Here is a 15,212-nt window from a genome sequence, read left to right on the forward strand (position 1 = left end):
TCATTGCTTGCGTATGAGTTTCTTCTCTGCCATCTATTTTCAACCAAAACCATACGGTAGCACTTTTAATTTTTAACCATGGCAACTCATTGCGATGAGAATACCCCACATCGAACATTGGATATTTCCATTCATCCCACAAAACCTCCCACGAACAAGCCAATCCAATCCACTACAAGAACTCATCTTTATCATGTTTGTGACATCCAAAAATTAACGATACCTTTGTTGGAAAAAGTTTTCACAACACATGAACAACCGTCATTGGAGATCACAATATTTTTCGTCCTCCTCGTATAACTGTGCAGATTTGTCGGTGATTCGTTTAGCTATGAGAAATCTTTTTCTCGTGGTTATGATGAGTTCTGCGTGTTCCTGTCACCGTGAACACCTCTCCATGATAGAGGCCGGCGTGTTCCTACCACCGTAAACACCTCTCCATTAACGTTTTTTCGATGGTTATGATGAGTTTTGCGTAAGTACACGTGTAAATTTTTAAGTGGGAACGGAGATATTTTGATAAATTCGTAAGGCGTGCGCCTGAATGAGTAGGATGGCAAAAAGAAATCTCCAAATACAATTTACAAAGATATGAATATGATGAAGCACATTGTTCTTTTCATTGTTTTTCTATATACCTCAAATCCTTCTTTTTCATATGCCAATGATATATGTGTAGCAGAAACAAACATAAACACCCCTTCAAGCTATGAATGCAAACCACAAGAAACATTATCAGTGGAGGATTTTGTGTTATCAGGTTTTGTACCTGGAGAGACAAAATGTTAAGTTAACAGTAGTGTCTACGGATAAATTACGAGGTCTCAATGGTCTACCTATGTCTACTTTTGCTGCAGAGTGACCAAGATCATCGAGACCTCGTAATTTATCCGGTGACACTACGGTTAACTTAACATTAAAAGGGTTTGTTGTTTCTGCATGTACAAAACCTGAGAACACAAAATATTATGCAAGTTATAAATGGAACCAGGGCTGTCCCTGAGATTTTGGGTGGCCTATGCAAGTTATAATTTTGGTACGTCATTTTTTTTATAAGTCATATAATTATAAATATATAATGTGAAAGAAAAGTTAAATATTATATTATCAATTGTTAAAATCTCTTTGATAACTTTTCATTTTTCAAATTGATTTCATTGTCAAGATCATAAGAGTCTCAATCTATTTTAACACATGCAGATGCACACACGCGCACACACGAGTGCATGCACACACACACATTAATTAAGTATAAAAAAATTGGTGCCCTAAAATTTTGATGCCCTGTGCAGTCGCTCCTTCGAACACCGTACCCTACGGAACCCTCTTGAATGGAACCATTCCAATGCATGTTCATCCTGATGAATCTGAATTGCTAATGATGGTTCAAGGTAAAGTTACTGCTGGATTTGTCACAAGTAAAAGCTTACGTGAAAGATATTAAGGTTGATGATGTTTTTGTTTTTCCAAAATATATAGCATAGACTAATTTTAGCATTTAACATTACTCACAAGCAAACTTAATGATAACCCAACACCAAGTAATGGATTATAGCAAAAACTAATTTTTATATCAATACAAGAAAACGTGTTATCATATAGGATTTATCGATGGAGTAACAGGATTTATCAATGGAGTAACATTTACTCACAAACAAACATGAATTAGTCTATATAGATTAATTAATTTTATTTATGAAACCGCGTTATTTGTTATCATTGCAAATGTCATAGATAAAAAAAGAAAAAAAAAAATCACAAACTCAAAGATAACACATGTGAGCAGAGGGACTAGTATATAAGTAACCACATATGGAATCATAATTCACACAACAATAACAAATACATGCAATTTATTAAGATGAAGATGATTAAGCACATTATTCTACTCATTGCGGTTCTTCTATATACCTCAAAAAATCCTTCTTTTTCATCATATGCCAATGATATATGTGTGGCAGAAACACACATAAACACCCCTTCAGGCTATGAATGCAAACCACAAGAAATATTATCAGCGGAGGATTTTGCGTTTTCAGGTTTTGAACCTGGGATAAAAACAAAGCCTTTTAATGTTCAGGTGTTGCAATGCATGTTCATCCGGATGAATCGGAGTTGCTAATGATGGTTCAAGGAAAAGTCACAGCTGGATTCGTGACAACTGAAAAATCTTATGTCAAAGACATTAAGGTGGGTGATGTTTTTGTGTTTCCGAAAGGCCAAATGCATTTTCTAATTAATTCTGGTGCCGAAACTGCTATTGCTATTGCTTTTGTTGCATCTAGTAGCTCAACTCTTACCTTTCAGTTTCTTGATTATATACTATTCGGAAAAAGTAACTTGCCAACTTCAATAATTGCAAAGACTACTCTTCTGACATTAATTTAAGAGGCATCCAAGTTACAACAAATCCACATAAAATAATGGAATTTTCTGTTTTTTTAATGATGCTTCCCCTCTCAAACCTTTTTTTTTCATCTTCGAACCTCTCAAGAGGATTCTGGAGAGTGTTCGAGAGTAGCGACCACACAGGACATCAAAATTTTAAGGACACCAAACTTTTTTACTTAGTGTGTGTATGTGCGTGCGTGCATGCACTCGTGTGTGTGTGCGCGCGCGTGCGTTCGCGTGTGTTAAAATAACTTTATTTATTAATTATTAAAACTAAATTTTAAAATAGACTTAGACTATTATGATATTGACAAATGACAAAGAAATCTATTTGAAGAATGAAAAGTTATTAGAGAGATTTTAACAAAATCTGTTGTTCTATTGGTCCTAGAATGCAACAAAATTATAAATACATGTGTCTCTTTTGTTAGTAATTTTTTGGACTAAATTGACGAACGAAAAACACATTTGAGAATAAAAAAGACTACCTAAAAATATATTTGAGGACCAAAATAACTAATAAAAAAGATACTAATCAACTTAATTGCAATTTTGATACATTAAAAAACAAATGGAATAGCAAAATATACTTCCGGCGACCAAAATGATCGTTTGTCCAAACCAAAATATTCTGCTCCAACAAAGAATTGATGCATTTCTAAAATGTACATGTTCAACAAGGAGGCCATTATTAAGACATGACATGATTTGATGACCTCGTTAACCCAATCTCACCAAATCCTTTGTATTAAATCAGGACCATATAAATCATTGAGAAAAAAAAACAAAAAAGCAAACAAAATTATAACCTCACACTAATTTTCCCTACAAACAAACAACTATAATTGGAACCTTTTTAATTAATGCATATTATGTTACACATTTGTCACTATATTATATACTAACACAAGTCGAAAAAAATATCTCCTTAATAATTTTCCATTTCCTAAACCATTTTTACAAGGTGAGAAAAAAACCAATCATTTCAACCACTTAAAGATTGATATACATATTGCAGAATGCCAAACAAGCATGAATTATCATCCACATGTCATGTGAAGATAGGTTAACTCACACTAGCCGCAAATGAGACATCACTTGACAGTTATAAATACTGAGAAAGCAGTGAATGTTTTGTGTGGTAAACAAGTTGCTGTTGGAGATAAGATATACTGCAGTGTGTGTGTGAGTGAGTGAGTGTGTGTTTGAAACTATGGCTTCTGCTTCAGCTTCTGTTTTCAAATCATCTTCACTTGTTCTTGACAAGTCTGAATGGGTGAAGGGACAAACTCTCCGTCAGCCTATGTCCGTTGTGCGATGCAGCCCGGCCGCGCCATCAAGTCTAACCATCAGAGCTGGTGCTTATACTGATGAGCTCGTCAAGACCGCGGTATGATACTTAAAACAACTTGCAATTTTTTTATTATTAATTAAAGTGACACTAATGACCATTTTTATAACTGTCTCGAGGTAATTTGAACTTTGTTTCCGAGGACTTGAACTCTGTCCTTTGAGGTTATTGCATCAAATGACAGAGTTCAAATCCTCCCGAAACAAAAAATATCTCATAACTGAACTTAGTTCTTCAAATATACATGGTAGGAATTTAGTTTCATACTTATAATTTGTCTTAATTCTTCTTTGTAAAGTGGAATTCTAGTTTTTCAAATTAGCGTGTTGGTTAGACTAACGTAATTTTCATTAGAGAATCTCCAATAGGATTTTTATTCGGTTCCTAATATTAGGACCATTAAAGTTGATACATGTGACTGCCACTTGTAAGAACACTTTCTTGGATAAAAATATTGTTGCTAGTAGTAAGAGAGTAACTAATAAGATGTTGTTTGGATAAATAACTTAACTAAGCGCTTATAATATAAGTGCTTATCTATGAATTGCGGTTTTGTTTTGATAAACAACTTAATTAAGCGCTTATAGTGTAAGCTCTTATAATATAAGTGTTTATGTATAAGCTATTCATATAACAAAGGATGAGCTGAAGTTTAATTATTTTTATATAAGGTATAGGTTGTCAATACAAACAAGCTGAAAAGAGGCTATGAACATATCAAAAGTTGTTTTCGTAAGTGGTTATGTAAGTAGATAAGCTCAATTAAGTCAATACAAACAAGTCCTAGCTATAAGAGAGAGGGAGAAAGACAGTGAGTCGAATGTCGGATAAAACGAGACATAATCTAAGAATTAGATAAGTAACTCTGCTCAGAGTAATTAACTAATTATGTTCTGTTTTTACATTGTTGATGTCATGATGTGTGCTATTTGATGTTTCACCCTAATAATTTCTTGTGTCTTGTTTTTGTTTGCTTGTGTGTTAATGCAGAAAACAATCGCTTCACCAGGGCGTGGTATTTTGGCCATGGATGAATCCAATGCTACCTGTGGGAAGCGTTTGGCGTCAATTGGGCTAGAGAACACGGAAGCTAACCGTCAAGCATGGCGTACCCTTCTGGTGACAGTTCCAACACTTGGAGAGTACATCTCTGGTGCCATTCTCTTTGAGGAAACTCTCTACCAATCCACAGTTGATGGAAGGAAGATTGTCGATGTGCTTGTTGAGCAAAACATTGTTCCCGGTATTAAAGTCGACAAGGTAAGCCATTTAGAAATTACCTTATGTTGTTACTAAAATGAAATTGCCTTATGTTGTTACTAAGGTTTATGTGCCATGAACAATAGGGTCTGGTGCCTCTAGCTGGTTCCAACGATGAGTCATGGTGCCAAGGTCTTGACGGTCTTGCCTCTCGTTCAGCTGCATACTACCAGCAAGGTGCCCGTTTCGCCAAATGGTGAGTATATGCCGCCTGCATAGCAAAATCAGAATTTCATGCATTTATGTGTTTATTTGGTACTACTTACCATGCTCTTTTTTTTAATCACGCGAATTTCAATCACTTATTAGGCGTACTGTTGTGAGCATCCCCAATGGTCCCTCTGCTCTGGCTGTCAAGGAAGCAGCCTGGGGTTTGGCTCGCTATGCTGCAATTAGTCAGGTAAGAAAGAAAAGAACCACTCGAATTATATAAGTGATTTCTTTTATTTCATAGTTATTAGATCAATAACGTTTAAAAAGGTCCGTGACCCTGACTAAGATGTTTTATGTCTTAGCAACTGCAGTTGCGTATGTACGAATTGTATTTGACAGGAATTTTCGGTAGTAACATTAATCGCTACATGAGTGCGATCTAAAACACTGTCTTCTATTTTTATGTGAGCTCTTATCGGAAACTTTTTTAAATATATGGCTAAAATATGTTCATTTAATGGTTTATTAGGACAACGGGTTGGTACCAATTGTGGAGCCTGAGATTTTGCTTGATGGAGAACATAACATTGACAGAACCTTTGAAGTAGCCCAAAAGGTTTGGGCTGAGGTTTTCTACTACCTTGCTGAGAACAATGTCCAATTTGAGGGTATTCTCCTCAAGCCTAGCATGGTTACTCCCGGAGCCGAGTCCAAGGACAGGGCCTCTCCTGCAACAGTTGCTGACTATACCCTCAAACTCCTTCAAAGGAGAATTCCCCCAGCTGTCCCTGGTATCATGGTATGTCTTTCCACTTAGCCGACACGGCAACACCTCATGGATAGGTGACGCTAACCAAATACATTACATTATTGTATCTTCGTATTTCAAATTTCGCTCTTTGTTCATGTGCTTAACAAAGTTGTATTCTGCTATGTAGTTTTTGTCTGGTGGACAATCTGAGGTTGAAGCAACCCTCAACTTGAATGAAATGAACAAATCTCCAAACCCATGGCACGTGTCGTTTTCATACGCAAGAGCTCTCCAAAATACCGCATTGAAGACATGGGGAGGCCGTGTAGAGAACGTGAAGGCAGCACAAGAAGCGCTCCTTCACCGCGCCAAGTCCAACTCACTTGCTCAACTTGGAAAGTACGCCGGTGATGGTGAATCTGAGGAGGCCAAGAAGGAACTATTTGTCAAAGGCTACGTTTACTAAAATGTTGGTAGTGAATATTATGATACATGTTATGTTAGACAGCAGCACTAGCATTTAATGATGGTGTTGACGGGGGATGAATATTATTATGTAAGAAGACTAATTTGTCGAAAATGTGTAATATTTTATAGTCTTGGAGACTATTTTTTATTTTTTGTTTGTGGTTATATTACATGCACCTTTACAACTTCAATAAAATCTTTTGCGATGAGTTTGTACTTGATGATGTCTCAACATACTCACAAATGCTTAAAAGCTGGCAGTCCACGAATAACAGAGATAAAAACTCAAGCCACTTTTACTCGAAGTTGTGTTCCTCATAGATGATGATCCAAGGAAGGAATATTGAAGCAGCATGATATATTATTTCCTGCAAACTCGGCGTTGCTTAGAAAAAAGACATCAACAACCTTATTTGCTTCCAAGACATTCATTCATATCAGCAACTCTTTTAAAAGTAAAGCAAAACAATACATTCATATCATAATGCTAGGCAAATTGAAGCGAAACCTTGGAGGTCTTAACACATAAGTGACCCAAATGAAGATTATAATCTGAAAAGGAACGAAATAAGCAAAATGACGGCAACCAAACAGAAAATCAGGAACAAATTCCGTTGCTCTTGGATCTCTCCAGCTGATAAGAGACTGCACCCTCTCTCCTTGAGTTGCCAAATCACCCATCACAGCAAGCAGTTTTCCTGAAATGCCTCTCAATCTATGATACCTTTTCTGCAGATTACCGCCGCTAAATTTAGTTGGAAAGGATCAAACTCTTCTTCAAGTTCTTCATTAGTTGCGGTATCAGCATGAGACAATTTTACATCCATATGAGAAGGGTATCTTGGCCTTATTCGGTACCATTCACGAGTAAGAAGGTAAATGTTGCTGGCAAAATAAATTCTGGCATGAAAATGATAAAGAGAAAGATGAAATAGCCAAATCCCATCTCACTGCCAATTGAATTTCTCCCATTTTCTTTGCTCCTTGAATATGCAAGTTTATAAGTGGATAAAAATGAGTATAAATCCTATCACTATCAAGTGTCGAAAAGCCTAATCCTTACCATACCAATTCTCTTATCAACTCCTCCATCTCCATTTATTCCTTCAACATTATGTTGGATATTTTCCAAAATATATTTGAAAGGTTGCAATGGTTAAATTGAAATTCAAATTTACATTTTTAAAATTTTTTCAAAGGTTGTGTCCCTTCATCATTTGGCATAAGTTTATCTATAAATAGAGACATTTAGGAGACAGAAAAATACAACATAAGAGAAATTATGAATTTCATGAGTAAATTCTGTCAAAATTATTTCTAAATCATTTCTTCATTTCTCTAGTGCACAAGGGTCATTGAAAAAACTTTATTCTGTAAAATATCATTGATCGATATGTTTGATATGTGTATGCAATCCATGTCAAGGTTTCCAAAGTATCCTGAAGGGGATTCCCCGGTTAACCCTTTTGCATCCAGTTTATGGTGGGGGCGAATCGAACCTAAAGTTTAGTGTGATACACACGCTTTGGAATTTGTGCAATATGTTCATCATGTCGTTCATCATCTTCTTCTAGTTCGAGTATTTGCAGCAGTCCCCCAGCAAATGTTCTAACAATCTTTAGGTTCGATTTTCGATTTATAATTTGTTTGTGATTAATTAATGGCTGCAATTTCAAAGGAGATGATTCTTGATCACCGTATGAATTAAGAGATATTGGCTTCAATGAGATAAGTATCATTAACTCTTTCTTATTTTATGTGTTTAAACATTCTGATGATACATGTTTGAATTTACAAATAATGAAAACCCAATTATATTCATGCATGTTCTAAACCATTGAGGAACATATAATTCATGTTGGCATATATCTATATATGTTGGTTTATGATAATGGGTTCAAATTTGTCGTGTATATATGCCCGTAAATATGTTATAACAAGAGAATAATGACATAAAGTTTGTGCATAAGAATATATGACACAATGACAATAGAATGACAAAAAGTCATGATTTTGTGATAGCGGTTAAAACTATCAAGAATGTATAAGGAATATTCAAAGTTTTTGTAAAGACATAGCTATGTGGTTGATTGAATATTCAAAATCAAAGTTATAAAAGTTGGAAAATCTTGCAATTCTTTGACGAAAGAGTTGACAAGGATATGATGTTTTTCGGATAATGATGATTAAGTCATTGAAGACATCATTAGGGATGTGGTACAAGCCCATATATAATTGATCACCAATGGTGGAAACATAACTCACACTTGAATAACATCAAGTCTTGAGTTCAATGATGAAAGTACACTATTAGAGTGATTGAAGTACTTGACAATAATAAATACATCCCAAGAGATAAAAGTACTTGGACCATAAAAGAAAAAGTGGTAGGATGAGATTTTCCTCTTAATAGACATATATCATATGTTTGCTTGAATGCATAATTATGGGTGCATTTATGATATGGTCTACCTATATGAGAATGAAGTGGGGCCGCTTCATAGAGTTCAAGGGCTTGACTCTTAAATTCTCATGAAAAGGATACGAGACACAAGACCTTAACAAACGTGTCATTTTGATAAATTCGATCAATGGTACCGAGATTTCATGTGTGAGTTATGAACACTTGTTCTAATGGATAATTGGTTAAAAGCTTGTCTACCAATCAATTCGGGGATGAGTGAAAACTTAACTTACTAAGTAATGGTTCAAATCGTGAGATACCTTTATTGAAACCATGAGATTTCCTTGTGATAACTGTACAAGACTAGCATGTAAGTGTCCATTATCAAACACCACAATTGTCATAACTGTAGAAGGGTCATAAACTTCACAAGTATATTGCTCATTCCATCTAGGCCTGAGCATTGGTCGGTTTCGGTCGGGTTCGGGCCGAAAATCACTAAATCGATAAAAACCGCAATCATTTAATTTGAACCCAATTCCGACCGTCTATATCTTCGGTTTGTTTGGGTTCGGCGGGTGGCAGGTTGAACGAGTCGGATATTACGGGTTAGATCGAAACTTTGTTTACATCTAAAACTCCTCCATTATCCAAAAATTCCTAATTTTCGAATAGTTTAATACCTCGTACACAATGCAACAAAAGATAGACGAAGTAAATTAAAAAACAGAGAGGGTAAGATGCAGTTACTTTCTTTCAATATGTAGATCTAAAAACAATAAAATATTAAGTAGAAGAGACGTAGAAATTAAAATAGATCTAGAATATATATTAGAATATATTTCCCAACTTCTTTATCACCATATTATTAATTATAAGCTTTGTAAAATATAATATTTTTATCTTATATCAAAGATGGATAAAAATAACAAAGAGAAGAGTATATTAGATTGAAAGGGAGAGAAGGAAAAAAATTAATTTGCATCTAATGGTTGTTCGGTCGGTTTCGGTTATGGAGGGATAGAATTTTAGAGACCCGCACCCGCCCGTATGCAACCGTTCATGCCCGTTTTTTTTGCAATTTGTTGACCCGATACCCGACCCGCACCGACCGAATGCTTCAATGTGTTGTCGGTTATATCGGTTTTGAGTCGGGTCTCGGGTTCATGCTCACCCGTAATTCCATCTTAGTGAAAGACTATCAACAATAGTCCTTGTTCTCACCCATTTAGGACCATACTTAGCTACACAATATGCGTCGGTTCGGTCCTTCTTCATCGGTGAGAATCCAACAGCATTCAAGATTCCCAATTCCAAAACCCCAATACTTGGTTTGTTCAAATACTTAGATGATGGTCTTAGATCACTCAACATGGTACCCATCATCCAAAGAGATTCTAAAATTCAATCTAGTACTAAATTTAACCTCTTCTTCACCTTCAATAATTAATGCAGAAGAGGTTAAATTAAATCAAAATGCTATAAGCTAATTAGATTAGATAAGTCTTTTACCAAATACGTTCATGTTTATAGCCCAATAAATTATAAGCTAGCTTATTTGACTTACCAAACACACACATAATCTTCGTCCTTTGCATTGCTCACACTAAAAAAATACTACCCGAAGATATCTTCTGATACTATGGAAAGATATCTCCGGTAATATTTGTACTACAATTTTGTGTATGCCAAATAATTTTTTTATTTGGGGTTGTGGATGTATTTTCATCTCCCAAAGATTAAGTTATAATCAATTCTAGTTCTAGAACCAAAGTTGAAAATCAATTTTACATACGTGGAATCAATCTTGTCTCTCCGGAAGTGATAAATCACAAGCAGCTATTCTTATCAAGCCATTTCCTCAGAATTGTCACACTACTTCAAGGATGCAGTGTTACTTATTCATTGATTCAATCCAGGTTTTGCTGAGTTCATTCTTTTCAGCTAAATGCCAACTTGTTTCTAATTTTGTAGCTTACTTTGCTTGCTTTGCTTGGTTGATAAGCCTTTACCCTTTATGATTTGTGGGACCAAAATTACAAACAAACAAAACAAGAAATGGTGGATGTGCACACATTTCAAAAAACAAACTTCAATTTTTTTTCTATTATATATATATATATATTGTGAATCATGTTTTATGTCTTGATAAATGATAAATGGCTGTTTATTACCTTGGCAGATTTAACAATTATCACATGTATTTTGTATTTTGCCTTGCAGGTTCAGACACAAAAGCATGTATATTTTTTTGAAGTATTTGGATTTTGGAGAGGTTCAACTATTTAAGTTCGCTGAATAACCTAAATCCCTGTGTTTTCACTTGGTGAGAGCTCACGACGAGACAAGAGGCTGTGGTTGCACGTGTGATTAGTGGACAAGTGATGTATCTAGTATAGACCAGATATATTCGTTATTCAATAAACCTTAGAAGTGATTTTTTTTTTTTCATATAATAAGGAACAGAGGGAGGGAGTAGTATAACTTTTTTCAAAATAATAAAAATGCTACCGACTTTTTAAGTAATTTTGCTCCTTACATTGCACGGGTTTATATACTAGTTCAGTTATATGTAGTTATCTGTTTTCTGGTAACAACCTACTAGTTATTGATTCTGGACTTTACACTGTTGTATACCACTACAGTACATGGAAAATTCTAGGTTCTTAATCTTAACACATTTAGCATAGGGAATTGATGAATTTGAAATGTATGTTTACGGCCACTCAATATCATGTCATGGCATTCTTTGATGACCTTGTTACCCCAATCTCACCAAATCCTGGTATTAAATCAGGACCATATATCATTAAGAAGAAGACAAATTAGTTAATCATCCAACCAAATTATGACCTCACACTTATTTTTCCTACCCTTTTTGGTGCATGTTATACACTTGTACTACTAGTCCATATTATTGTTAATTTTTTACATGGTTAGAAAAAAAACCATCCATTTAAACCAGTAATGCAGAATGCCAAGCAAGCATGAGTTATCATCCACATGTCAAGTGATGATAGGTTAGTTCTTAGTAGCCTCAAATGAGACATCACTTCAAAATCATAAATAGTTAAATACAGAGAATGCATTGCATAAGTTGTGTGGTAAAGAGACTCATTCATTGTAGTGAGGGATAAGATTGCAGTTCTTGTTAGACAGTGAACAATGGCTTCTGCATCAGCATCTCTTTTCAAATCATCACTTGTTCTTGACAAGTCTGAATGGGTGAAGGGACAAACCCTCCGTCAACCTATGTCCGTTGTGAGATGCAGCCCCGCCGCTCCATCAAGTCTCACCATCAGAGCTGGTGCTTATACTGACGAGCTCGTCAAGACCGCGGTATGTATGATAGTTTAAACAACTTGCAAATTACAAAAACTAGTAGTAGCTCGTAACTAAACTTAGTTCTTCAAACAAACATATTCAAACTCATAAGCAGTTTTACTTCTTTGCACAGTCGAATTCTCGTTTTTAGACTAGCTTGTTGGTTAAAGCATGTATACTAATACTATTGATTAGCATCTATTATTATTGTCCTTGTTTATCGACTTGAGGATATTCAATAGTGTCTTATTGAGCTATTGAAGTTAGGAACAGGTTCTTATATAGCTTCAACACTAGAATTGGTTGAATTTTATGTGGCTGTCACATGTAAGAACTGTCAGTGGCTTAAAATTAAAGAGTAGACTTAGAAAGAGGGTGAGGAAGATACATGTTATGTTGTTACACCATTAAAATTCTTAGTAATGAAATCAAAATTCTTAAAATTGAAATTCATAGTTGGACATGATGTAACTTCTAAGTAATGATATTCCATATTTCCATTTTCGCATTGTTGATGCAATGTTGTATTGTATGCTTCATTATAATTTTTGTTTTCTTGTTTGTGGATACAGAAAACAATTGCTTCACCAGGGCGTGGTATTTTGGCCATGGATGAGTCCAATGCTACATGTGGGAAGCGTTTGGCTTCAATTGGGCTAGAGAACACCGAAGTTAACCGTCAAGCATGGCGTACCCTTTTGGTGACAGTTCCATCACTTGGAGAGTACATCTCTGGTGCCATTCTATTTGAGGAAACTCTCTACCAATCCACAGTTGATGGAAGGAAGATTGTCGATGTGCTTGTTGAGCAAAACATTGTTCCTGGTATTAAAGTCGACAAGGTAAGCCATTAGGACTTACTCTATGTAATTATGTTTTCTGTTAGATGATGAATTCTTAATTTGTGCTATGCTGAACAAATAATGAAAGGAATAAGCTTGATTGCCAGCTAATATCATTATGATGTCTGCTGATGTTTATTTCTACTATCATTCACACTTATGTTAATTTCTACTTATGAAAACAATAAGCCATTGTTTATGTGCTGTGACTGTGAACAATAGGGTCTGGTGCCTCTTGCTGGTTCCAATGATGAGTCATGGTGCCAAGGTCTAGACGGCCTTGCCTCTCGTTCAGCTGCATACTACCAACAAGGTGCTCGTTTCGCAAAATGGTTAGTATCTACATGATCTCCCGTGGAAGCAAAATTACAATGTCATGCACTAGTTGTTTTTTTAATATACTTATTACTTATCATGCTCATTATTTTAATAACGTGAATTTCAATCACATATTAGGCGTACTGTTGTGAGCATCCCCAATGGTCCCTCTGCTTTGGCTGTCAAGGAAGCAGCCTGGGGTTTGGCTCGCTATGCTGCAATTAGTCAGGTGAGAGAAGAACCATTCGAATTATATAAGTGATTTATTTTATTTCATAGTTATTAGATCAATAATTTTTAAAAAGGTCCATGACCCCAACTAAGATGTTTCATAGTTGTGTATGTACGAATTGTATTTGACAGGAATCTTCTGCAGTAACATCAATCGCTAAAATATTATCATTTCATGGTTTATTAGGACAACGGGTTGGTCCCAATTGTGGAACCGGAGATCTTGCTTGATGGAGAACATAACATTGACAGGACCTTTGAAGTAGCCCAAAAGGTTTGGGCTGAGGTTTTCTACTACCTTGCTGAGAACAATGTCCAATTTGAGGGTATTCTCCTCAAGCCTAGCATGGTTACTCCCGGAGCCGAGTCCAAGGACAGGGCCTCTCCTGCAACAGTTGCCGACTATACCCTCAAACTCCTTCAAAGGAGAATTCCCCCAGCTGTCCCTGGAATCATGGTATGTCTTTCCACTTAGCCGACACGGCAACACCTCATGGATATGTGACACTAACCAAATACATTACATTATTGTATCTTCCTATTTTTCAAATGTCACTCTTTGTTCATGTGCTTACACAAGTTGTATTCTGCTATGTAGTTTTTGTCTGGTGGACAATCTGAGGTTGAAGCAACCCTCAACTTGAATGAAATGAACAAATCACCAAACCCATGGCACGTGTCGTTTTCATACGCAAGAGCTCTCCAAAATACTGCATTGAAGACATGGGGAGGCCGCATAGAGAATGTGAAGGCAGCACAAGAAGCACTCCTTCACCGCGCCAAGTCCAACTCACTTGCTCAACTTGGGAAGTACGCCGGTGATGGTGAATCTGAGGAAGCCAAGAAGGAACTATTTGTCAAAGGCTACGTTTACTAAAATGTTGGTAGTGAATATTATGATAAATGTTATGTTAGTCAGCAGCACCAAAATTTAATGATGGTGAATGAATGGAAATGGAAGACTAGTTTGTCAAAAATGTGTAATGTTTTATAGTCTTGGAGACTATTTTTGTTTGTCTTTACATGCAACTTTACAACTTAATAATATCTCTTGGTATGAGTAGTTGTCCTGTACTTGAATGTGTCTCAACATTGATTTGGATTTGGTGCTGTTTACTTTTTTTTTGCGCCATTAGGTTTATATTTGAACCATTTGATCTCAAATTAATGGCTAAAATTGGTTAAAGCTAATTTTTTGTGTAATATGAACCGTTCGATCCAAATTGATGGCTGAGATAGCTTACAGTGCGCTTATAGTAGTGCAGACAATGTAGATTCATCTCAACATATATATACCAAGATGATTAACTTTTACATTCAATTAAAGCCGGCAATTAGCACATACAATCCGGACGGTATCTTAAGTAGAAAACGGTCTTGCATCACATCAGTTGAAGAATCTTGAGGAATATCAATATTTGAAAAAGTGTAAATAACTTAATAATACGAAATTGTCCCAGTAAAAACATATTTCAAGTTCGATAATTCAAAACAGGTTTCACCTCCCAGAATGTGTATAGGGGGTGTTTGCATCAATATTTGAACACAATTCCCTCCTTAAGTAAAGAACGGTGGAAAATCCTAGAAATCTCATGTATATGAGATGTTCGCTAGTTAAGTAAAACCCTAGAACTGAAAATCCTAGAAATCTCATGTATAATCGACTAAGAGAATTATTTTCTCAGAAAGGAGAAATAACTGATGTCAAGCTTATGCGTA

At 35.6% G+C, this 15,212-nt stretch overlaps 3 protein-coding genes across 3 annotated transcripts; all 3 read left to right on the top strand.

The window, feature by feature from the left end:
* Positions 1-1,279: 1,279 nt before the first annotated feature.
* LOC123914786 (auxin-binding protein ABP19a-like) lies at positions 1,280-2,388 on the top strand. Its single transcript, XM_045965959.1, has 2 exons — positions 1,280-1,418; positions 2,081-2,388. The coding sequence occupies exons 1-2, from the start codon at positions 1,280-1,282 to the stop codon at positions 2,386-2,388; spliced, it is 447 nt and encodes a 148-aa protein (XP_045821915.1).
* Positions 2,389-3,263: 875 nt separating this feature from the next.
* On the top strand, positions 3,264-6,590 carry LOC123913895 (fructose-bisphosphate aldolase 1, chloroplastic). Its single transcript, XM_045964794.1, has 6 exons — positions 3,264-3,781; positions 4,733-5,002; positions 5,089-5,198; positions 5,312-5,402; positions 5,685-5,954; positions 6,094-6,590. Exons 1-6 carry the CDS (start codon positions 3,605-3,607, stop codon positions 6,370-6,372), a joined length of 1,197 nt encoding a protein of 398 aa, XP_045820750.1. The 5' UTR covers positions 3,264-3,604; the 3' UTR covers positions 6,373-6,590.
* A 3,423-nt stretch (positions 6,591-10,013) lies between these two features.
* Positions 10,014-14,567, top strand: LOC123913896 (fructose-bisphosphate aldolase 1, chloroplastic-like). The gene is made up of 7 exons (XM_045964795.1): positions 10,014-10,697; positions 11,002-12,117; positions 12,675-12,944; positions 13,167-13,276; positions 13,401-13,491; positions 13,681-13,950; positions 14,092-14,567. Exons 2-7 carry the CDS (start codon positions 11,944-11,946, stop codon positions 14,368-14,370), a joined length of 1,194 nt encoding a protein of 397 aa, XP_045820751.1. The 5' UTR covers positions 10,014-10,697; positions 11,002-11,943; the 3' UTR covers positions 14,371-14,567.
* The last annotated feature ends 645 nt before the right edge of the window (positions 14,568-15,212 follow it).

Source organism: Trifolium pratense, linkage group LG3, assembly GCF_020283565.1.
Source record: "Trifolium pratense cultivar HEN17-A07 linkage group LG3, ARS_RC_1.1, whole genome shotgun sequence".
Taxonomy (NCBI): Eukaryota; Viridiplantae; Streptophyta; class Magnoliopsida; order Fabales; family Fabaceae; genus Trifolium; species Trifolium pratense.